Source organism: Setaria viridis, chromosome 5 (assembly GCF_005286985.2).
Source record: "Setaria viridis chromosome 5, Setaria_viridis_v4.0, whole genome shotgun sequence".
NCBI lineage: Eukaryota > Viridiplantae > Streptophyta > Magnoliopsida > Poales > Poaceae > Setaria > Setaria viridis.
Window position 1 is genome coordinate 36,698,014 of NC_048267.2, and position 23,093 is coordinate 36,721,106.

At 41.6% G+C, this 23,093-nt stretch overlaps 3 protein-coding genes across 7 annotated transcripts; 1 reads left to right on the plus strand and 2 right to left on the minus strand.

Annotated features, from left to right (window-relative positions):
• Positions 1-8,920: 8,920 nt before the first annotated feature.
• Positions 8,921-12,608, minus strand: LOC117855182 (pentatricopeptide repeat-containing protein At4g21190). 5 transcript variants are annotated; one of them, XR_004640467.2, is made up of 7 exons: positions 12,395-12,608; positions 12,228-12,321; positions 12,044-12,142; positions 11,745-11,888; positions 11,201-11,413; positions 9,816-10,267; positions 8,921-9,480 (listed from the first exon to the last, which is right to left on the minus strand). XR_004640467.2 is itself a non-coding variant. In XM_034737476.2 (6 exons), the coding sequence occupies exons 1-6, from the start codon at positions 12,397-12,399 to the stop codon at positions 9,881-9,883; spliced, it is 942 nt and encodes a 313-aa protein (XP_034593367.1). In that variant the 5' UTR covers positions 12,400-12,608; the 3' UTR covers positions 9,617-9,880. The 5 variants fall into 5 exon arrangements, 4 of the variants coding, with proteins under 4 accessions (XP_034593367.1, XP_034593369.1, XP_034593368.1 ...); XM_034737476.2 differs by lacking the exon at positions 8,921-9,480 and having other exon boundaries at positions 9,617-10,267; XM_034737478.2 differs by lacking the exon at positions 8,921-9,480 and having other exon boundaries at positions 9,617-10,267; positions 12,413-12,607.
• A 150-nt stretch (positions 12,609-12,758) lies between these two features.
• Positions 12,759-18,040, plus strand: LOC117855180 (DNA polymerase eta). The gene is made up of 14 exons (XM_034737474.2): positions 12,759-13,082; positions 13,180-13,300; positions 13,384-13,495; positions 13,601-13,771; positions 13,848-14,012; positions 14,211-14,314; positions 14,475-14,594; positions 14,851-14,974; positions 15,693-15,806; positions 15,946-16,137; positions 16,615-16,711; positions 16,798-16,949; positions 17,332-17,422; positions 17,519-18,040. Exons 1-14 carry the CDS (start codon positions 13,007-13,009, stop codon positions 17,785-17,787), a joined length of 1,908 nt encoding a protein of 635 aa, XP_034593365.1. The 5' UTR covers positions 12,759-13,006; the 3' UTR covers positions 17,788-18,040.
• Positions 18,041-18,400: 360 nt separating this feature from the next.
• LOC117855181 (bifunctional riboflavin kinase/FMN phosphatase) lies at positions 18,401-22,597 on the minus strand. Its single transcript, XM_034737475.2, has 10 exons — positions 22,352-22,597; positions 21,990-22,176; positions 21,780-21,910; positions 21,306-21,375; positions 21,075-21,140; positions 20,092-20,246; positions 19,928-20,017; positions 19,700-19,839; positions 19,406-19,495; positions 18,401-18,901 (listed from the first exon to the last, which is right to left on the minus strand). The coding sequence occupies exons 1-10, from the start codon at positions 22,413-22,415 to the stop codon at positions 18,791-18,793; spliced, it is 1,104 nt and encodes a 367-aa protein (XP_034593366.1). The 5' UTR covers positions 22,416-22,597; the 3' UTR covers positions 18,401-18,790.
• Positions 22,598-23,093: the final 496 nt, after the last annotated feature.

The following is a 23,093-nucleotide window of genomic DNA, read 5'->3' on the forward strand; positions in this document are numbered from 1 at the left end:
GCTGGCATCCAAGCAGGACTGAAGTCACTCGACTTGGGAATGAGATTCTCTAACTTTGACTCCTCTACCTTTAAGGTACCGTCATATGAACGCAAATGTGATGAGATCCGCATAGTGGTCTGTCAAAGTTAGAGACTATTCTCTTCCTTGATTTGGGATATAGGATGTCGATGAGTATCTTGGCATTAGAGCAAGCACAATAATGGTGGTATCGACCTGAAAAGTAGGATTTGAAAATGAGCTGGAAGATAGAGACGAGGGTGCTTGTCGTTGTGTACATTGACTAAACTCGGCACGGCAAGGCTTCCTCCTAGGTACTAGCCCTTGCTATACAACAAACTAGCAAGATGGCCCGTGCAAATAGCGCGGGTAGCTAGTTTTTTTACATTTAGGCTCCTATTTAATTTAAAAATAAATTTATTCAAATGATTTTTTATTTTATTATCATCATTTTAATCAAATGGCATAGACAGCTGGTATGCCTTATATCAAAAAATAGTTTTCATGTTTATCAAAAGTAATAGATTTTTTTAATCTTGTAATGCAAATTTCTAGCACAGAGTTCAAATAGGGTGTCCTCAATTATGACAATCAAGAATGAACCTTAAACATTAGACTTTGACTCCTGCAAATTTCTCCTTCCATCACCAATATCTTATACATTTTCTTGTACTATATATTGTATTTAATATAGATTATTTTTCTATTTATAATATCAAATTTAGTTTGGGTGAATTAGATTTTATATTAGTTCTTTGTTTAGTTTTCTTCTTCCCAATATGTTATGAAATCTAACTGTATACCGATCTGATCCGTTTAGCTTTTTTTTTTAAAAACCTAAAGTATTTATTTATATCTATTTTACGACACTCTTATTTATTTATTTTAGTTTAAAGCAATATGCCCTTATGAAAATAAAAATAATTATTTTACTTAATTCTATTGTTTATTTGTTTGGACTCATATGGATCTTTAATTTCGATTAGCCTCCTAGCTTTTAGAGTCATTTATTGTTTCTATGCTTGTATGAAAATTAGTCTCTCTCTCTTGTCGTGGAACGTGTCATGGAAAATTAGTCTCTCTCTCTCTCTCCCCCTCCCTCCCTCCTTCCCTTCGCCTCTTTGTATCCTTTCTTTCCATCTCACCGGCATGCAACGATGCCTCATGTATTCATCCGCAGGTGAAGCCTCTCTACCTTCTGTGTGGTGCTTCACCTGCTCTTTCTGGTTTAGCACATATGTTCTGCTTATCATTCGTAGGATTGACGTCAAAGTAGAAACCTAGGTCATGGTAGATCTCTTTGACTCCTCTTCATTGTTGCACCCCGTGACTCATTGAACACTAATTTGCTCTAGCCTCTTATACACCATATGTAGGAGCGTCATCTTGTCCCTCAAGATGCTTTATATCTAGCTGCAGCGTGGCAGCACTCTAGTGATTTTTTTCATCATTGACCACTTCACCTATGAGCATTCCGGTCACCTTGATTTCGCATTCTTTAGATGTGTGCAACGTATGTACAACGTGGTCACATTTAGGCCCTATAAGGGAATGGTGGCTTTGTTTAACACTTGAGTATTAAAAAATAATAATACATGCAATTTTTTTGTTCCAAGGTCAATTTTTTTCCTTCTTCTTCCCCTAGATGGAAATTAATGCTTTGTCAATCTTGACACATTATGATCACACGTGTGTCATGTTTTATGGTGGCACACATGGAGAGTATCGTGCGTTTTGTAGCTTTTAGAATGTGTTGCTAGCGTTTCCCGTACTTGTATCCCATCTCATGGTCGTTATGATCCTTTAGAAGTTGTTTGGGTTCAATAGCAATGATGCCATGCTATCCGTAATGTTGTTTCTTGTACCTTGATTAGTAGCTCGACATATAGTTTTGCATGAGAAAGGCATACTCCACAACATCAAAGAACACGACTATTACAACCCTGTGATTAAAACAATTCAATCTAGTGCCAATCAATACTGAAACATCAAATAATAGTTGTGGTGCCCAAATCATGGTCCTCCTTCCTTGGATTGAGTTGTTTCCTACCGAAATCGAGTTCTTGTTGCTAATATCGTTCTTTGTCCAAATAAAAATTTCTCGCCCCTACATTGAGCATCCTCCCACCAATCAAATTGATCGTTATTGAATTGAGATTGCATCCATCCAAATTCAGTTTCACGTTGTCGAGCACCTAACATAAAAATCTAACGGTACATCTAATTTTATTATTTTTTAAAAATTATGAATTTATGCATATTTATTAATTGTATTGGACGTAGATTCTTTGAGTTAGCCTATTGATTAGGCCAATCTTAGTGCACAATTTTATTGTGCCGTTACCAAAGATGCCATCTTTATAATGGAATGAATTAGTCTAGTGCATAGTTTAATTGCATTATTTCATAGACATGCTGCAACATTTAATTCGTGCATGGTGTTTTGATCAAATGTGTTGTGATAAAACTATAACAGTATCGGTGCACGTTTCATTGTGTTTCATGGGACTTGATAGCTGAATCCGGATGGTTTCATGGGGATGAAACCCTCCATTCTCTCTCTCTCTCTCTCTCTCTCTTCATAATGAGCTTGCTAAGTCATGATGTGTCATATAATTTAATGTCCATAAAACTCTCATGACACCTCCAGTGAGACTGGCCTTAATTGTATTGGACATGGACTCTCTGGCCTAGTCTAGACAGTTCGATCTTTAAGAAATCCAATGGTGTATATTATTTTATTTTTCGATTAATATGGTAATTTCTAGATCCTCTCAACGAACGTGGTTGGTCACGTTCTCTTCCCAACATTAGAGTTCCGCCACGCAAGACATCGTGATCATATTGTACTATGAAATTGTTTGTCTTACTATTCATGGCCAGCATGTATACCACGTGGGGCTATGCTACATGGCTACCACTTCGATGGATCTCATGTTGTTGTTCCTCACAGTGCGAGGTCTTGTGTTGCTCTTCGTCTAGCCATCTTGTAGTCCCCGCAGTCCCGTCGTGTCATCTCCTTCCATCTTCCTTCTGCTATGTTAGTTTCTCAATGCATTATAGTTAATGGACGCAAACCCTTATCTCACGTTTTTTTTCCGCTGTCTGAGGCTAAGCTTTATTTCAATTTAAAGTTGCATTGTTGCACTTTATTCTTGTGTCAGAATAATTAGTTGAGTCAGTCGCACATATATTTCCTTTTCTTTATTATTAACATGGCAATTCACATGGGATCCAATCATGTCTATTTTTTCTTTTCACTCTCTCTATGAACAATTTATCAATTTACATCATAAATAGCGAAATAGTCTCTAGCCTAGTGGCCCGGATTCGACTCCCTGTGGGAGTGAATTAAACGGGTCTGAAATAAAATATATTATAAAAAAGATAGGTAGGGACTTCCCTACTGACTTCGGTCCAAAAATTTACATCATAAATATCCACAAAATCTTCTTAGGTGGATACACGTGTCGCAACTATAAGTTCGTTCAATGGTTGACCTTCATCTGGTGCGCATGAACATACATGGTTTTACATAACTTTCATTTGTTGCTCCTTTTGATGCAATGGACACTTTAACATGCTACATATATGGGAAATAAAGAAACCAAGTCTTTCTCTGTTTTTTTTAACTCTAAAGGGCCGTACCCTTCCGTTATAAGCTTCGGATTCTACCTGTTTTCTTTCTTTCTTTTTTCTGCTACGGCAAGATGACGGCAAGATGACGTTATTGAATCAAATAACGGATGATTATATGTTTTTTTAACGTGGGCACATGTCAAGCAAGACACGTATTAAGTTAGGAAAGGGAAGTAGATTTTTAAATATTCCAAGTTTATATATATTTATTAGTCATATTTGATATGGACTCTTTGGATAGTCTAGGCTGATAGATCTTCATAAAATCCAATGGTGTATATTCTTCTCTTTTTTGATTAATGTGGAAATTTCTAAACCCTCTTGGTAAACGTGATGGTTTCTTTTAATACTATTGTATTAAGATGATAGATAAGTGGTTGATGAAGGGTCTAGTCCCATGAGGAATAAGAGAGCATGGATGAGTACAATATGACAAGTGGGCCATGCATATGGTTATTTAACACGTATTGAAGCACGATAAAAGAAATCAAACTGTTGTATGAGTCGGTCTCAAAACTTTATAGATGATGTGGATGGTCTAATAGACAAGTACTTGTCTCAACTATAAACTTGCTTTTACACGGGTTGCTCGTGTAGATCCCGCGCTGGTGACTCAGAGGAGGAAGATCTAAGGCAGGCCACCCAGGACCAGCTTAAACATGTAGGCGCCCAGGGAAGGGTCGGTCGGGCTGCTCGGCAAAATACGGGAGAGTGCATACACTAAGAATACCTTAGTTTATAAAATTTCTTATAAATGGTAAAAAATTGTTAATTAACTTAGGCTCTGACATTTGAGTAAGGCCATTCTGAGTGCAATGTTTCGTGTTTATATTTCCAAGTACATCATATAAGCAAAAGTGTATTTAATTCATGGATGAAATAGATCACATAATGCATTGTTTCATCCTTTGTTGTTTCCAATACTACAAGACACAAACATCTTTAAAATAGTGTACACATGGTTTCATCCCTATTAAATTAGTTTTTTCTCTCACCTTATAAATAGTGTGCCATGTCACCATAATTGCCTACATAGCAGCTCATTCGCCATCAGCATAGAGCAGGAGGATGTCGCTTGGATTTTACCAATGTGTTCTGGTGATTGGCAACCAACACGATGGTCAGGTAGCTAAGGATATTGTATTCATATAAGGAATGGGTTAACTTGTAACATTCTTGTATTGTTTGTATAAATGGTTACCCATAAACCAATTTAACATACATACATATACATACAGACATACAAACACATATATATTATTCCGTACCTAGGGTATTGTATAGTATAATCCTCTCTCTATATATATATGTTTGGGGGCATGGCCCCCTTGTTCCCCTACTGGCTCTATCCATATCAGTGGTAATGCCACTCCCACCATCATCATCCTTATTATCTTCAGCTCGGCCGGTGTGGTTGTCATTCTTAGGGATCCATCATCGTCTCGTCTCGTAAGTTAAAGGTGTCATTGCAGGACGCATTGTCGTACTGATCCTTATAACTGCTCATGACTACCAGCATTTTGCGTTAGAGGGAAAGTTCGATTGTAGGGGTCTGGGATGGTAGGAAGAAAACAGCTTTAGTGGAAGAAGTGGGATGAGATGATTTAGGAGAGGAAGAAGGGGTTTTTGGTGAAGCTTTGTGTGGAGAAGAACCGCTGCATGGTGATTTTTATTTTACTCGATCTACCCACAAAACAAATACAATGTACTATATGTGAATGAGTCCTCGTAATTGTGATTTCAAACCTAATAAATAATAATTACGCACTTTCAAGACCGTTGATTGTGTTCAATGGCAGTCGTCCTTCTCTCTCTTTCTTTTCTCCCTTCTTCTACCTTAAAATTAAAATTTTAGAAGTGGCTTCATGAATTCCAACCAACTAAGTTCCATGTCGGGACTAAAGAGCTCCTGTCGGTGGTGGCCGTTTGACCCGTGACTAAAGCTCCTTCATGCCCATGTTTAAAAATGACCGAAATTTCTGTAGCTGTATGGAAGGTCGTTTCTGTACTAGTGATGCTGGATCTGCCTAGCGTATGTAAACAGTAGACGTATGTAAACAGTAGAGGTTCGTTACACCAAGTATCTTGGGTCACTACATTTCCTTTTACAAGACTTATTTTGATTAGGGATAAACGAGAAGTCTGCGGTTGTTAGATGGAGAGAATATCTTCTGCATACATACACGACTCAAGCTTACCGATATGCACTATAGAATTTTCATGCGAAACTGCGAAAGTCCACGCTGCGAGGTAATCGATCACGGTCTTTGCTTGATGATACTCCCTCCATCCCACAAAGATTGTTCGTTTAGTTTTCAAGACTTGTCCCATAAAAAGTGTCCATATAACTTTTAAACAATCCAACAAAGACCTTCATAATACCTTTTGACCTAGGGCCTGTTCGCTTCAGCTTATAAGCCGGCTGAAAAGCTGAAACGGCTGATTTGTTGTGAGAGGAAAACACTGTTTGATGGCTGATAAGCCAGCTGAATAAGCTGAAGCGAACAGGCCGCTAGTTAACGAATCGATCATTTACTCCCATCATCGATGCTCGAGATAGACTCGTTAAATAAGGAAGGCTAATAGGTCCGACAACTACTGTAAGTGTGCATGCATAATTAATTCTACTCGGTAATCCATCTAATTAAAAAATTTATTAGAGGTAATTTGGACTTTTAATATTGCTACCATCTTGTTTAAAATTTTCTAAATGAACAGCTTCACATGTGATATGTCCTACAGGATGGACATCAACATTGTGGGGTGATGTCAGTGTGAACGTACGTTTCTCCGCTCTCAGACATCACCTGCCCACCTAAACGATATGGATCCAAGAGGAAGCACCGCAACCTGATTGCGACCCGGGCACCTACTCCCACTAGGACTCATATTAGAGCAGGAGCAATGAAATCACCAAGAAAACTAGGCTACATGCAACTCAGCACCACGCATGAAAGATCAGGACATGAGCAGTGTACAATGATACAAAAGGCAAGATGCAGGATGGCAGGACTACAGCAGTGAGCAGTGCTCTCTCTTTTTCTTCGAGCCTCAGCCTGGCTATCGAGATGTTCGGATAGCGGCAGGCGAGGACAAAGGAGAAGATGGGAGAAGGGTGCAGTGCGGATAAAGGTGCCGAAACTTTTTCGGTGGAAATTGGAGTGCACGTCTACCCAGCAAAACAGGGCGATCAAGCAAGCACGGGGCCGAGACGAGACACGCGAGGCCCATGAAAGGAGCGTACGTGCTTGGATCCTCGTGCTCATGTTCGGTGCGGTTTGGTTTGGTTCGTTTGTGGTCACTGCCGCGGTTTCCAGACCTTTTCCTCGCACCGTCTCGAGGAAAGCTTTAAACAAGTTCTGTTCGTCCCGTCACCACTCACCAGGGAAATCCGGGAAACACGTGCTGCGCTTGGTGCACTACTTTGCCACTACCACGAAGGCGGCGTGAGAAGGATGCGTGTGCTTGCAGGTCCTGTAATTTATTTTTTCGCAGGACGCTGCACCTTGCAACTGTCTTCAGCTCCCTTGAGGCCTTGAGAGGTTAGCCAGAACCACTAACGTACTAACACTGATTTGCATCATTCAGCCGGATTTCACAGCATGCTTCTTTAGGGAAAAGGGTCGAGATAATGGCTGCAACGTTTACACCTCGAAACGTCTAGGTCAGCAGTAACTTTGAATCGACTCTAACACGCTTAGTCAGTAACCAGGTTGGCAAGGCACCGGACTCGATCGTGAAGAATGCCAGTGGTTAAATTCCAAAGTCTGTTTCTGAAAGTCTTTGATGTCCTTTGGATCTAATCAAGTAAAAAACTCAACCTTTAGGGGGGAAAATATGGTTGCAAACTTGCAATAGACCCAGATGCTACCATAGTGTCATGCTTGGCAACGTCAAATGCTACTCTCGTTCTGGAATCAATTTTCATGTGGTTACAATATCAAAATAGTCAAGACCGCTTTCTGTAGCTCCCAAGTTTCTGTCAGAATGCAGTGAAGCAACGGCAACTCCGTAAGCTGGACACGTGATATTGGACCGATCTGAGCACGTCGATTCTGAAACCTCTTTCGGCATAATGTTAGGACTGTAGAGCTACACGTATAAGCACAAGCTCTGAACTCACGGTATTTGTTTCTTCAGAAATTCGTCTCGTTTGTACAGGAACACACAAGTGACAAAGGCTCCGACAGCAATCAAACTGCCAAAATTCCAGCACAAACCGAGCTCTAATCCTGCTTCTCTACCTCCTACAGCAGGCGATAATCATTGGAGCAAAGGTCACAGTGCCGTTGCGCATTAATCTCCAACAAAATGATTAAAGAAAACGCACTGTCAGTGGTCACCCTGCAGTTCTCCCAGTTCTTATTTCGAATTAAAGTATACTTCTCCGAGTGGCCAATCGATTGGCCTCGGAACACGAGCTAGCAGCGGCAGGAAACTGTTCTGCAAAGCCGCCTTTGTTAACCCCTACTCCCGCTAAAGCGAAAATGCCGCGAAAATGCTGCTAAGCACAGCCGCGCAGAGGACAAGAGAAACGGATTTGCTCGCGGGGCGCGGGCAGCGTAGCCGAGCGCCTCCCGTTTTGCGTCCGGTTTCCCTCGGCATCCGCGGCGGTCACGCATGAGCTATATTTTTTGCTGCCCCGTCTCTCGTGCGCCGTACCGCTCCACTATTTACTGTTGGTGGCAAGCTGAGCTCGTGGGGTAGGCCTCTTTTTACAGAGAGAGCCAGGGGCAAAGGCTGGTGGACGGGGGCACGGCGCGGTACCTTCTCTGACGGCCGTGGTCCTGGGCTGCGCTGCGCCCGGTCAGGTGTGCCGAGGCAATGTCCGCTTGGTCCTTGCCTTTGCCTCGTTGCCCTGGAGGTAGTTGGTTGTAGCAGCAAAGGATGTGGCATGAATGGGTGCGGCGGCATACCCTCCGAGGAGGCGAGGGAATGTTTGTCCGGTGACGCCGTCGGCGGAGGCGACGATGGAGAACCGAACGGCTGGACTTCTGGAGTTCTCTCTCGCTGCGACCCAGGGCCTAGATGCCGTTTGCGATTATGGGCTGTCTGCAGTCCCTCCGGCCTGCATATAACGTTTGCATGGGCCAAACTCCCGGCCCATCTTTGGCGGGATCGCCTTCAGTCGAGGAACACTTTTGCTCAAAAAAAAAAGAGTCGAGGAACACTTTGGTTAAGACATGGTGATTTTCATCTTCTTTGCCCTTAGCTTTTTGTACCGAAAGCAAACCATGGAAATGTCCAGTGCACGTACGGAATGCAAGCAAAATCTACCGACTTAAAGAAAAATCTCTAGCATAAGGAGTCCAGAGATAGGCATTCATATTAGCAGTTAAGATAGCACAAGGCTCCATGTGTCAACAATGGCGTCTTTTCATACTGAATGATAGGACCATACGCATGATCAGAGATTTCGCTACATCGATCAACCAGCAACGGACGACCAGTACAGGCAGCCAATACATTCATAACAAGGCACACTGATGCAAAACGTGCTCAAGGCTGCCTCCTAGTAGTTGCTCTTGCTCATAATGGGTCTTGGTCTCGGATGTCTGTTTATAATACGCATGCAGAACTCTTACGGGATCTACTATGGCAAAGTTATCCATTACTACCGCCGTGTCTGATGTCCAGGATATCATCTTTAATAGTAATCAACAACAGGTTCTTCACGAAGCAGTCGGATACAGCTAACTATGGATTAGGATTACCAGATCATTTGACGATTATGCGACGCTAACCTGCTGGACATCCACTGAGCACGAGAGTTGCTTTTCCATTCCAAATATGGCAGCAGTAGCAAACTGGCTATCACCAAAACCTCAAGCTGCAATGCAACTGAGGGAAGCAGAAATACGGACTCATTAGTATCTGAGAAAAGCGATACCAGTTTGTACTTAATACAATAACTACATTTTATAGCATTCAAACAAAGCATGAGCATTATGCAAGCTAATCTGAGAAATCAACGATCTAGTAACCAAACTCTGAAGAACATATCTCGGTGTAGAAATCAAGTAACAATGTCATGAGAGCACTGTTCATGGCAAAACTAGACATAGAGATTTCATCTAGTCAATCTAAATAGATCTGAAGATATCGACGCCCTGCTTTACAGTATAACAACACGGGTCCTAGGATGTCAAATCAAAACAGAGTGAGCACATTCATACCAGTCCATTTTGCTCTTGCCCACTTTGATTAAGCAGGTGCGAAAATACCAAACAGAAGCTCTGATTTATACATATTCAAAGTCTCCAGAAGCTGCATCGTCCAACACATTCCTGTCAAGGCCTGAGCTTGCTGCTTCTTCCAATTCATCATCAAGGTGTATACTTTCTGCCTCTTCCAATTCATCTGTGCCAAGGTGGTGTATATTTTCTGCCTCTTCCAGTTCATCTGTGCCAGGGTCTCCTTCTGTCAACTCTTTGGTTTTATAATCAGGGTAAACCTTCATTTTGATGCGCTTGCCTTTGATGTATCGGTATTCCCATTTTGGTGGTGGGTATTTCTTTTTTAACTTTTCATATTTGTCCATCATATCTAACTTCTGAAATACATCACCTAGCATCCTGACAATTGAACCATCAGGTCTAACGCCTAGTTCCTCCATATCAGCAAAAACCTGAAGAATTTACGAGGAAGATATCATATAGTTAGAAAAGAACACCTGGATGATTATCTCCTACTCATATTTCTGTTGAGCAAAGCTTTTCTACAAAGGGGAAAAATGGTCTAAGTCCTAATTTCAACTTTGGTTAAAACAGTATGCAGAGTGGTGAGCCTCATGCTATCATGTTACACTAGTCCAAATGTTCCCGTCTGTGCTAAGAAGGCACCTTTAACCCTGAATGAACAAACTTTAGTCCTTGGATGGACCAAAGTCACCAAAACCATCTGTCTCAGAACTAAATCTGCATGACATCGCTTCAGAATTGATTGACGCTTTACTATCCCATGAAGATATTCCACATGTAGAAGCTATAGCTGGTCTAAATTCCCGTGGGAAACACAATAAGTGCATTATCCCCTTTTTGGAGGCCTAAGCTTCTAGTGGCTTTAGTACATTTTTTTAGTGTACCTAGTGGCTTTAAATAAGACAGGGTCCAAGGTACAGAGTCAGCTTGGCATAGGAAAATGATCACACTGAAATTCCACAAAGAACACAATAAATAGTGTAACATCGGCATACTTCATTATAGAGGGTTGAAGTTATTCAGTAATGACATCATTCTGCAGTGGAGTTTTGGTGGTGGATAGGAGCCATGGATGCTATTTCTAACATTATGGATGACCATGTATATCACACCATGCTGAAGCAGAAGGAAATTATCAACCCAAACCTCTGAACTGCTAGGTGGGCAAGGAAAGTCACGTCAAAGCCAAAAATCCCTAGAAAGCTTCGGTACAATGGTATCCTTTGATATATCACTACTAGCAGACAGTTTTCACATCTCTGAAGTAAAATGACTGCCCCTCAATGCAACTGGGACCAACTAGATTCAAATGCATATTTATAAGATGGCATGCTAAAATAAGAAAAAACATAATTTCCAACCTCAAACATCTTATCGTATGCTCCCACACTGTAATACAAAGAAATCATTCTCATGAAAAAGGTACGAGGCAATCCCTCCATATATCGTGAGAATATCATTCCAAATAATTCTTCTGCTTCCTCAATCCGTCCATCCTCGATCAAAGCATTCAACAAGGTGTAATAGCTTCCCATTGTCTTCCCTTGACCTTTGTTGAACATCCATTTAATAACCTAGATCATGAATCATGCGGTCATTATTTCAATTCAGGATAAGGGTTGGCTACTATAAAGGAGAAACTAATCCTAGTTGTAGTCTTGATACGGGGAAAAAGGGTTTATACAATATTAAAGGGGAGCAATTATTCTACTCTAGAACTGGAAACAGCTAAATCTTGACCTGTCCAAGGATGGGATTACTAGTAAAATTCTCCGAGGAAGGGAATTTGTGTATATCTACAAGACAGTATGAACATTTCACTAGAAATCCATGACAATTGAAAGCGATATGTAGGAAAAAGAATTTAGATCAGAATCAGAGTTCAAATCAAAATCCATTTAACACCTGAATTATACGCTTCCATTCCTTTTCATCCTCAAGTGTCTTCAGTGCCTTCTTTACTACTATCAAGGGAAACTCCAGTTCCCATGCAACAAATGAGTCAAGTGCGCCATAAACTTCCTCCTTTACATTAGACAGACCTTTAATCTGCAGGAGATAAAAAATATTGATAGTTTCAGACACTCAATTCAACAGTGTCAGTGTACGGAATGTGTATTTGCACCTTCTTTAACATAAAGGTAATGTGACTAAGACAGGACGATGCACAGGAGTATAAACAGAGAAACGTAGAAGAACCTCACACATTCCACAAGCTTCTGTGACTTGGAAATAGTCCCAATTTTCTTACGAGTTTTCCACACACGGGGATATCTTGGTCTTGGACCCCTGGCACCGCAAACCTGTTGCATAATTGTAATACATGAGAATCAGCATAGGCCACACTGCCAGCACTAAATCAACCAAAATGCACGGAATTAAGCTCACCACTACAGAATTGAATTTTAGAGGATGTCCAACTGTAGCTCCTCCCCGCACTAAGGTAAATGCAGGCGACCAATAGTTCGCCAAGCAAAACATTCTACAAAGGAGCTGAAGAGATGAAATAGTTTTTAAGTACTATTTAAACAGAACAACAAGAAATCGAGTTGTACCTCATCCTCTCGCCGTACCTTAGTAAAGGAGCAGAAGAGCAGGCGTGCTGTGCCCCGTAGTTCGAGGGCGAAAAGGCGGAAAGGAATGGGCAGCCTCCACCGCGGCCAGTGGCGTATCGACTGCCGCCACCGTCGCTTCTTCTCGCCGGAGTCGGGAGGGGAGCGACCGGACGGCTGCAGCGTTTGCAATCCCCTGGGGATTTATCTCCCAAGATGTTTTTTTTTCTCTTCGGGGAAAATCACCCAGCTGCTAACCTATCATCTACTGATATTAGTTTCGGGCTTGGCCCTTGTTCTCAGTGGGCCGTAGGCTGTTTCAGTAAATGGGCCTCACCTAGCTGCCCATTCCTTTCATCTTCTTCCTCTTGCCAAAGAAGTTTTTCCTCCGAAACTCGACGAACGACGAAAAAACCTTCCTCCACGGCTGCCTATGGCCGCCGCCGACCGGACCTAGGCTAGGTATTGCTACCTCCCGACTTGCCGTGGTGCTTGTTTACTAACACCACGCCTGTCAGCGAATAAAGAGTTAAAGAAAGGGGAAGGGGACGAGGGGATAAGTGGGAGGCGAGGGAGTCCAGTGGTTAATTTTTCCCCCGAAGTTGAGGATAGGGGATGCCGGTGGCGAGGCCGGAGCCGCAGGAACCCCGGGTGATCGCCCATGTTGACATGGACTGCTTCTACGTCCAAGGTTGGTGACTTTCCTTGCCTATCCCTCTCCCACCCCGCCCATGGCCAACCGTTCTTCGACTGAAACTCTAAAAGAGTGGCCATTTGCTTTGCCGCAGTGGAGCAGCGGAGGAACCCTGAGCTCAGGGGCCAGCCGACCGCCGTGGTGCAGTACAACGACTGGAAAGGCGGGGGTTTGATCGCCGTCAGCTACGAGGCTCGCGGGTTTGGTGTGAAGAGGCGAGTGCCGTTTCTTCATCGACAGTCTCGTTTCCTTGGAATTTGCTGAGGTCCTGACATCCGGATTCGTGGTGCTTATTCAGGTCCATGCGTGGAGATGAGGCCAAGAGGGTTTGTCCTGGTATTAATCTGGTTCAGGTCCCTGTGGCGCGTGGCAAGGCCGACCTTAATCTTTACAGAAGTGCTGGCTCTGAGGTAGGTTCACCAGTGTAAACTAGTTTACTAGTACTAGTTAACAGCACCGGACTTACAATGGCATATATAGAATTATGAGTCTATATTTTGCATCTGAACTTTCAGGTTGTTGCGATACTTGCAAGCAAAGGGAAGTGCGAGCGGGCATCCATTGACGAAGTTTATCTTGACCTTACTGATGCAGCCAAGGAAATGCTCTTACAAGCTCCCCCAGATTCACCGGAGGGGATTTTTATGGAAGCAGCAAAGTCAAATATCTTGGGCCTTCCTTCTTCTGTAAGAATGTTTTCGCAATTAGTTTTACTGCAATGTGGTTTGATATGAACGTGGTCATAGGTCATGATATGTTCAGGATGCCAGCGAGAAGGAAAAGAATGTGAGGGCATGGCTTTGTCGACCGGACGCTGATTACGAGGATAAGTTATTGGCATGTGGAGCTATAATTGTTGCACAGCTACGAGTCAGAGTTCTGGAGGAAACCCAATTCACATGCTCTGCTGGGATTGCTCACAATAAGGTTTATAATGATTCATAATAGTGAGTAGATGTTTTTTCTTTCTGTTGACTAAAATTGTCAGCAATCCATGGTTAATATTGTGGTTAAGTTTGCTATGCTCAGGAAATCAGCTCAAATTCCTGTATTTCTGTTTTCTGTGTTTTTTTTATTCCTTGCTCTTCCTACCAGTCTTCCACTCATTGTTCTTATACTGTGCAGATGTTAGCGAAACTTGTCAGTGGAATGCACAAGCCTGCTCAACAAACTGTAGTCCCTTCTTCATCAGTTCAAGGCTTTCTAGCATCACTACCTGTGAAGAAGATGTAATGATCTGACATGACACCTCTGCCCTTGCTTGGTTCTTGTTAGTTCCTGGGAATAGTTTTGACACTGTGTATCGCTATTTAGATCACACAACATTGTGCTTTAGTTGAAACTATGCATGGTTTGACACTGAATGGTGAGAATAACCATATTATTCAGGAAACAGCTTGGTGGTAAGCTTGGAAGTTCCTTGCAGGATGATCTTGGGGTCGAGACCATTGGTGATCTTCTAAGTTTTGCAGAGGAAAAGTTACAAGAGCAGTATGGAGTAAATACTGGGTAATTATGTTCATGCATGTATCGATGTGTTATTATTTTGTTTGCCTTGAGTAATGTAGATATAAGCTAGTTAAGATATGATATCACGTTTTAAAGACTAAGAGTTGTTATTCCCTTTAGCTTTTGGCGGATGACATAACTTTTAACTTGATGGTAGGTTCATTATATCAAACACGGCAAAACCATGCTTCTTTGCATCCATGTTTTTAGTATCATGTCTAATACTCCCATCTTATAAGCTCTAGACTTCATGCAGAACATGGTTATGGAAGATTGCTAGAGGCATTAGTGGAGAAGAAGTTGAGGATCGTCTTCTACCGAAGAGTCACGGATGTGGAAAGACATTTCCTGGACCAAAAGCACTGAAGAATAGTGCTTCTGTAAGAATGCTTGCTCTGTCATTTTCATTGTTTTCAAGCAAAATCTTTAGTTATTTTTAGCTGCTTGAGAAACAGAGTATCTGAGAGGCCTTGGAACAGTGAAGAACCTTATGAATTTTGGTTACTTGTGATGAGCATAAGCATATAAGCACTTACATGTTTTGATTTGTGAAAACCATATGTGATAATGATATAGAGCATAGTGTTACAATTGGTACCTGATGCAGGGACATCCTGGCTTAATTAGGGTGAAACAACTTGAAAATATGCAACTCTCAAGCTTGAAAATAAGGTACCTTGTGACATTGTAGGTCGGGAGTATGGACCCCCACATGCCAGTGAGATGATCAGCTGCTATTTAAGAAAACTTGGCAATTCCATATACAAACTTATGCCTCATGTGGTCCATGTCAGCCACATTTGTGGAGCCTCTGCCAGATTTATTGTAAACAGGCGTTGCACTTGATTACTTGCTACTCTGTCAAATACTTGTTTTGTGAGCAGCATGGTATGCACATGGAATTATATTGGTGCTTTAAGCTTTATAATGCTGCACTTTGATAGTTTGATGGCCTTGGGATGCTAGATGCGGTACCCTACCTGACTTAATAAGTTTTCATGCTGCCTGAGTAAGATCCCATATGCATGGCTAAAAATAGAAAAAAAAAATGTGTTAAGACTCAAATTCTGTTGATTCAACCATTGTCATACGTTGTAGGTCAAAAGCTGGCTGGATCAACTTTGTGAGGAATTAAGTGAACGAATTCAGTCTGACCTGAACCAGAACAAGAGAATTGCTCAAACACTAACTCTTCATGCCAGGGCGTCTAAGGTATTTTGTGTAATACATAATTTTTTAGTGTTTTATTATTTGATTAGTTTATTATATCTAGAGTATTTTCTGATAAAATGGTCAGCATGTATCTTCTCACTATGCACAATAGCTTCCTCATTTTCTACTTGTTCTGCAGGAAAATGAACGTGATTCAACGAAGAAATTCCCTTCCAAATCCTGTCCATTGCGCTATGGGACTGGGAAAATTCAAGAGGATGCAATGAAGCTATTTGAATCTGGCCTTCATGAATTTTTAGAATCTCAGAACACTGGATGGAGCATAACATCTCTTTCTGTTACTGCAAGCAAAATATTTGATATACCAAGTGTATGCTTACGATAACTTTCTTAATAATTGATGATTTGATAGATTGTCATTTTTAAATGTCCAGCCACCGTAAAGAAACAAGGAAACATAGCAATGCCAGTATACTATTCTGATCTCCTGATAACATGTATTAGTGATTTCAATAAATCTCTTCCTTCAAACAATATATTGATATTGCACTAGCTTATAGTGACAGAGATGCTTTGTTTTTACATTAACGTTTCGCCAGCTTCTAACATTCTGAAATACAAATGAACTTTCAGCAAAATGAAAAACTATGTGTTTATTAAATCCTTGCTACTATATCTGCAGCCTTATTTTCAATCATTTCTAAATTTTGATCTTATTCTCATATTAGCAAATGCCATGCTGCAAGATTTGTGCAGTTTGTCATTATTCATATGTACTCAGGGCCCACATAAAATCACAAATGCATTTTGTTAACTTCTTATTCCTTCAGTTTGTTTCATTTACCAGGGAACAAGCTCAATCTTGAGATACATTAAAGGTCCTAGTTCTGCTGCATCTCCAGCTATACCTGATTCTTCATCTGTACCTGATGATCCTTCTCTTGGTGATGTTCCTGAGTTTGAGTGTGTCTATTGTTTACAATTTATTTGTTTGCTGTGAGATTACTGACATGCCAATATGCTTCTGTAGATAACAATGTACATGTGACACCAATTCATGAAGAACAGTGCGAGCCATCTATCTCAGAGAAAGAAGACGGTAAAAGATATTCATCGATTTCAGCCAAACAATGCCCAGCAAATGAAGAAAAAAGAATCCCAAAGAAGTTGCCTGAAGTTAAGGTTAGTTGTCCTTTTCTCCTCTGTGGATATTGGACACCATTAAACTGACTCCTTGTGGGGTAGTATTCTTCAGCATTGGTCAATCGACACTTTGTTTTCTTTAGTCTTTTGCTTGTTGGATTGCTTAATGATCAAGTCCGAAGATGACAAAACATCCCAGAAGTTAGTGCTATGTTGCTATCTGTATCAGTAATGATTAAAACATGGCCTTTTCACATCATGCTACCATTGGTTTCCTAAGTTTCTAATTTAAACATGTCCTAATCCCTCTCACTTCATTAATTTTGAATCTTTCACTTATTTTCTACTGGCAGTATAGAAGTTTCAAATTAATTATTAGCGTCCCTCTCTGTGACTCACCCAAGATTTTTTATTTCGATAGGGAACTTCCTCGATATTGAAGTTTCTCTCACGGGGTCAATCTGCCCTCCATGAGAAAAGAAAATCTGATGTACTAATTTGCAGTCCTCAAGGTTTGGTGGACTACTTCTGTACAGATGCAATGATGCAAATACCGATCTAACTGCTTACACGTTTCTCTGTTTGCTGAATATTTGTGATAATGTTAGGTCCAGGGAGTTCTTCGGAAGCAAACAAACCTGAAGAACACAATGTGTCTGGGCAAGCTGCAGATAGGAGCAACATCAACAGTGGTGGTGAACCCTCTGGCAGTAACCCCTGGTTGTTCAACGTTGAAGACATCGACCCAGCAGTAGTGGAGGAGCTGCCGCTGGAGATCCAGAGAGAGATACAGGGGTGGATCCGTCCATCGAAGGAGCCGAGCACGAAGAGACGGGGTTCTACCATTTCTTCGTACTTCCCACCCGCAAGGTCTTAGGAGTGTTGATATGCTAGTTCTTTGACTGCTTATTCTTTATTCTTCTCTAGACAACGGCCTCTCGCTCTCTTACTCGCAAGAAGAAAAAAACGGCCTCTCTCTGTGTATATTGTAAAAGTGCATAGAGGCCCAAGTAGTCAAGGCGACACGTGAACAATGGTAGCTGGCGAAGAAATGGGAATCAATTATGTTCGCCTCTGTAAATAGGAGTGAATGATGGAACTGAATAACAATTTTTTTTTTGAAACTGGAACTGAATAGCATTGCGTGTGTAAAAGGTACTACAGGGCCTATAGGATTGCGTCGCGGTCTCACGCTCAACTGTTCATTCATTTCTCGTTTGAATACCTGTGCGGGTCAGGCGAAGCGCCTGCTTGATCAGCGGCATGCGAAGCCAAACAAAATTCACGCCAGACTGAGGCAATGCACGTTGTCACAAACGCTGTGGAAGCATCAAGGAACGGAAAGCTAGCTAAAAATGAAATGTGTAAGATTGCAGCTACACGTACAGGCGCTCGATCTCAGCCTGTCCATAAAGTGTTTTTTAAAAAAAAATTAATGAGATTTAGCTGATACATGCCGATCGAATTAGGACCTCTACCAAGTCAGCACATCATCCAAAAAACAGAATTACCATGCTTTTATTGAAGAATAACATCACTGTTTGGTCGTCAAGAATAATCTATACCGTTCTCCAGAATAATCTATATGCTTGCAATTTTTTCTATCTCTCTGCCCCTTAAGGAAGGTGCAGATGCAATGATATTTTTTTAAAAAATAAGACATGAAGCCAAGACAATTATTACAGCATATGGTAACATCCAACCACCTCTAAGATGACAACAAACTTCATTCCTTCTGTACCCTTTTCCTCTTCTTCAAATACACGTATTTCATGTAGTCTTCCTAGACGTAAATGAAGCTGGCATAATGTTTGTGAGCTAACAATAACAATGCCAACCCTAAGGTAGTGCTGTGAGAGCTTGCAATCATATGGCCACATTCAGGGAAAATGAAGGTCGTGGGCATATTCAGAGAAAGTTGGGAGGTCCAGTCCATCCCTTGCAATGCTCCTGTCTTCGTCAGTTACACTTAAAGCTTGCAACATATCATCCTGCAATAAAGGTTGTGTTTGAGTCACTATAATCGTACTGTGAGCTTGCACATGAAATTATATCCTTGTCATATGACGAGATGTGATGTGTGTTCGAGGAAAAATATGCTTGTTGATAGATTAAGAACTCCAGAATTGCAATAACAAATAGAAATGTCAAAAAAGATAAGGACGCCATACTGGGCCATAAGAAGCCAACCGAATGGCAGACAGAAGCTATTTTGGTCGTGCTAGGGACAAGCCATTTGGTTAATTACCTGTCTTATTGTCCATGTTACCTAGCAATCTATTTCCTTGTATTGGAAATAAGTATCATTTTCACTGTCATCTATTTCCATTAATTCTAAATAATCTAACGTATTCTCTCATTCTACTCTATAATCTGTATGCCATACTGTTGGGCCATGCTCTATTAGGCATTTCTCTAGTTGAACTAATATGGAAAAAAAATCAGTTGAGTCACGTTGTTTTAATTTCTAGTAAAATTTAAGAGATGGTTATTACTGTGCTTTGTAGCTTCCGGATGTAACCAATTACAAGAAGCTTCACAGGCTCTGTTTCAATCTTGCCAGTGGAATCAAGAAACTCTACTACCTGCAAAAGAACAACGACAAATTAAATGAACGTACAAGAAAAGTGCAGAAACCATGCTATGTGTTAATCTGTTAGTAAATATTACTAGAACACCAATGTTCACATATCTTGTGCCAGAAAAAGAAACTTAGAACTATAGGGGAACATTTAGACAGATGGCCTCCCAGATGAAAACAACCACAGATACGAAAAAGAAGTACCAACCATCACTCTCTCGACGGTCTGCTGTGAAAAGTCCCACCCAGTACCAATGACCACCTTAGAGAATCCATGCACTTTGGACCTGGCCCAACCCATATAAATTCCTGATATTTGGTCAGGAATACATTCGTAGGTATGTACGTCTGTTTCCAAATAATCAAAATAAGTAAAAAAAACGTTGGTATTTAAAGAATAGTAGCATATAAGATGAGTAGCCGGAAAGACTTTAACCTGAAATTACCCTATGAAGATTGTTTAAAATCCTATCACCTATTTGAGCAGTTGAAAGTAAGGGATCAATGGGCAAAACACCATGGACGCCTACAATAAATGTCACCCATCAGATTTTAAATAGTGACAATAAAACAAAATCAGCAGTCAATGAAGAGAGTTACGATCTTCAAATGGAGGAAGACCCCACAGCTCAGGATCGAAGTCCAAAAGCGAATAGAGGATGATATCGGCAATGTAATAGTGCTTCCTTTGACTTTGAAGTGATGGTACTGCAACTGCCTTTGCCCCAGAAGCCTTGGCACCCTTGACTCCAACGCTAAGAAATACCACCAAGGAAGCAGAAAGTGTAACTCAATAGCATAGAGCAAGTGCATTCTTTTCAATGCATCGACATCGAAATCATACAATTTACCACTTCAGCATAATCAATAGGGTTATCTGAGGGAATAAATACAAAACATCTTATTGATTATTTTGTGAACCTTATAAATTTCCACTGGGTCACGAGAAGTGCATCCTACAGATATCAGTAAGGGAGTGTATAGAAGAGTCAGGTTTTGAGAAGTCATGACACTTAAATACATTTATGAAAGATAAGTTGTGAGGGAGAGCGATTAGAAAAAAGGAGAGGAAAATTTGCTGGCAATGGTCCTGGACAATCATTCATGAAGGATATAACAAAACAAATGAGAAAAGTGTGATTTAAACTTGCTAAAGGGTGTATTTCCATAGAAGACTGTACATGATTAAAAAAACCGTTACATTTGTATTATACAACATGCTACATCGTTTCATATAGAAAATAGAATGCTGCTGAAAACAGAAGGAAGTTATCATATAAATGGTTTGCAAATGAAAACTTTAACCTTTTTTGGTAAGAAATTTCAACCTTTGATGCATTAAATTTTGTGATTTGTGAGGCTGAACCCAATGGAAGATATATGGGGTCCACTTTACACATACTCATCATGGCATACTGGTAACTACTGAAAATTATAACATTTGGCTGCCCATCAGATTTCAATAACGTTTAGAAGTGTTCTGATAAGTTATGAATCATGCACAACAGCACAATGAAGGGTTTTTTTTCTTCGCGAGGGCACAAGATAACAACTCGCCAAGAAGAAGTCTTCCCTGTACTTACACAGAATCTTCTATGACCAAGCATGATGATGGATTTACGCCAAGTCTCTTTGCAGCTTCCAGAAATCTTGTAGAGTGTAGGATACGTGATCAGTAATAAACAGGGTTCTATACAAGATGCTAAAGATAAGTATACAGAGGCATGGAAACAGAACAAAGGTTGTGCAGTTGAGATAACGAGTTAAATAGCAATAACAACAGATTATTGGTCAATAATGCTAAAGGTACCCACATGTCAGGGGAAGGTTTTCCATTAGGGACTTGATCTCCACCAAGAATAACAGAAAAACACTCTCCCCAATCTGGAAAACCATAAAGGAGTTTTTTAATACATGGATTAAGAAACTGATGCAATATATAAGAAAATGTACCAACTAAAAATAGATAAGCATCCTTATTCCTTACTAGTTCAATATTCCTTTTTTTTAACTTGTCTCAACCATGTTACATAAGGACTAGCAATGTTTAGTTACTTACATGATCGTGTTGTCTGAAATTGAGTATAGACGTGCCTCGGTCAATGAGTAAAGCAGTATACATAACAAATTTCACCAAAATAAATCCTTAAAATCACATTGGAAGACTTTTCATTCCCTTCTGTATAGGTATACTCATTTGCTCCAAAAGCGATAGACCAAAAGACATATCTAATTATGCCACTGATAAAGTACAGAGTAAAGACTGAAGCAAACTGTAATCATCGTACCTTCTAGTTTCGGAAGCTTTTGATCAATATTTCTCCTGATGGAGTTTGAAGCAAGTGCGAGTGGCACTCCATTCTTGTAAAGATGCTTGACAAGCCTCTTCACTCCTGGAAGCGGCTTTGCCTTTTGCCACCTGGGGAGAAAGTAAGAACCCAACTTAAAGTGCTTGTAAATGGACAAATGGTGAAGCGATGTTAAAACGGAAAGGGAACCTTTTCAGGTAGAGTGGATGCATCGCCTTGGAGTACTCCTCGACGGTCAGCGGCAGCCCGTAATCTCTGATGATCCCGGTGGTGGATTCCATGTACATCTGGCCCAGCCTCTTCTCTTCCTTCTCCGGGTCAGGGACCTTCTCGTACGACGCCAAGAATTCGTTCAAGACATCCCTCGTCGCCCTCTCTGCGCTCAACACGAATATACGATCAATAAACGAATTACAGCAGCACAGCGACACACGTGCAAATGTGCATCCACTATTCCAGCCTATCTGATTGGTCCGTGTCCCGTACAGAACGGCGCGAGTGTGGAACGGAGCGCGGGACGGCGAGGAGGCTGGATGGATCCGCGTGCGTACCTGTGTCCAGGAGGGTGCCGTCGAGGTCGAAGATCACGGCGGAGACCTGGTGTGCCGCTGCCATGGTCTGGTCGAGGCGCGGAGTGGATGGGCGGGATGGGGAGAAAGCGGGGTGGCGGCGCGCGGGGGGATTTTAAGTGCGTGAGGAGGAGGAGGCCACTTGCCGTGGCCGTCGAGCGGATGAGACCCCCATTCGCGAAGGGGTTGCAGGATCGATGCGGGTCTGGTTGGCTCGCGGGGTGAAGCCGAACACCGGGTGCTTTTGTTCCGTGCCTGTCCTGTTGCTGCTGCCTGTTGGCGCCGTCGAGAAGCCCGTGGGCCGACCGACGCCGTGCCGGGGCGTGCGCGCTCGGCTCGGGTCACCGCGCCGCTCGCCTTCGCGATGGCCAACCTCTCCACCGATTTTGCAACCCGGTGTGGAAGCTTTTGCATCGGCGCTCAAAGGTGGCATGCACCATGCGCTTTAAAACATGAGCCATTAATCTGAAAAAGAAGATGAAAATGACTGCTCGAGACAAGTAACAGGACCCGGATGTGGATGCCACTACTCCTACACGACGAGATTATCTGCAATACACAAGTGTACGGTATGTTCCCCTTTCTTTGTATAAGGTGAGCGGTGAGGTTTTAGCACGGTCACCGTGCGGTTATCGCACAGGCGGAATAAACTATTAGAGGAAGGAATATTACACGATGCTCACGAATGTGAATCACTTAAGTTGCTAACACAGTTGCATGATAT

Excerpts from the sequence above, each read along its gene's own strand:
- LOC117855182 (XM_034737476.2), bottom strand. Across the intron at positions 12,143-12,227 it reads TAAAATTCAATTCTGTAGTG|GTTTGCGGTGCCAGGGGTCC; the intron begins GTGAGCTTAATT and ends ATTATGCAACAG. Across the intron at positions 11,414-11,744 it reads AATGGAAGCGTATAATTCAG|GTTATTAAATGGATGTTCAA; the intron begins GTGTTAAATGGA and ends TTCATGATCTAG.
- LOC117855180 (XM_034737474.2), top strand. The coding sequence starts at position 13,007 with ATGCCGGTGGCGAGGCCGGAGCCGCAGGAACCCCGGGTGATCGCCCAT. Across the intron at positions 13,301-13,383 it reads CGCGGGTTTGGTGTGAAGAG|GTCCATGCGTGGAGATGAGG; the intron begins GCGAGTGCCGTT and ends GTGCTTATTCAG. Across the intron at positions 17,423-17,518 it reads ACTAATTTGCAGTCCTCAAG|GTCCAGGGAGTTCTTCGGAA; the intron begins GTTTGGTGGACT and ends TGATAATGTTAG.
- LOC117855181 (XM_034737475.2), bottom strand. The coding sequence starts at position 22,415 with ATGGCAGCGGCACACCAGGTCTCCGCCGTGATCTTCGACCTCGACGGC. Across the intron at positions 19,496-19,699 it reads AGACCGTCGAGAGAGTGATG|GTAGTAGAGTTTCTTGATTC; the intron begins GTTGGTACTTCT and ends GTTCTTTTGCAG. Across the intron at positions 18,902-19,405 it reads TCCGGAAGCTACAAAGCACA|GATGATATGTTGCAAGCTTT; the intron begins GTAATAACCATC and ends CCTTTATTGCAG.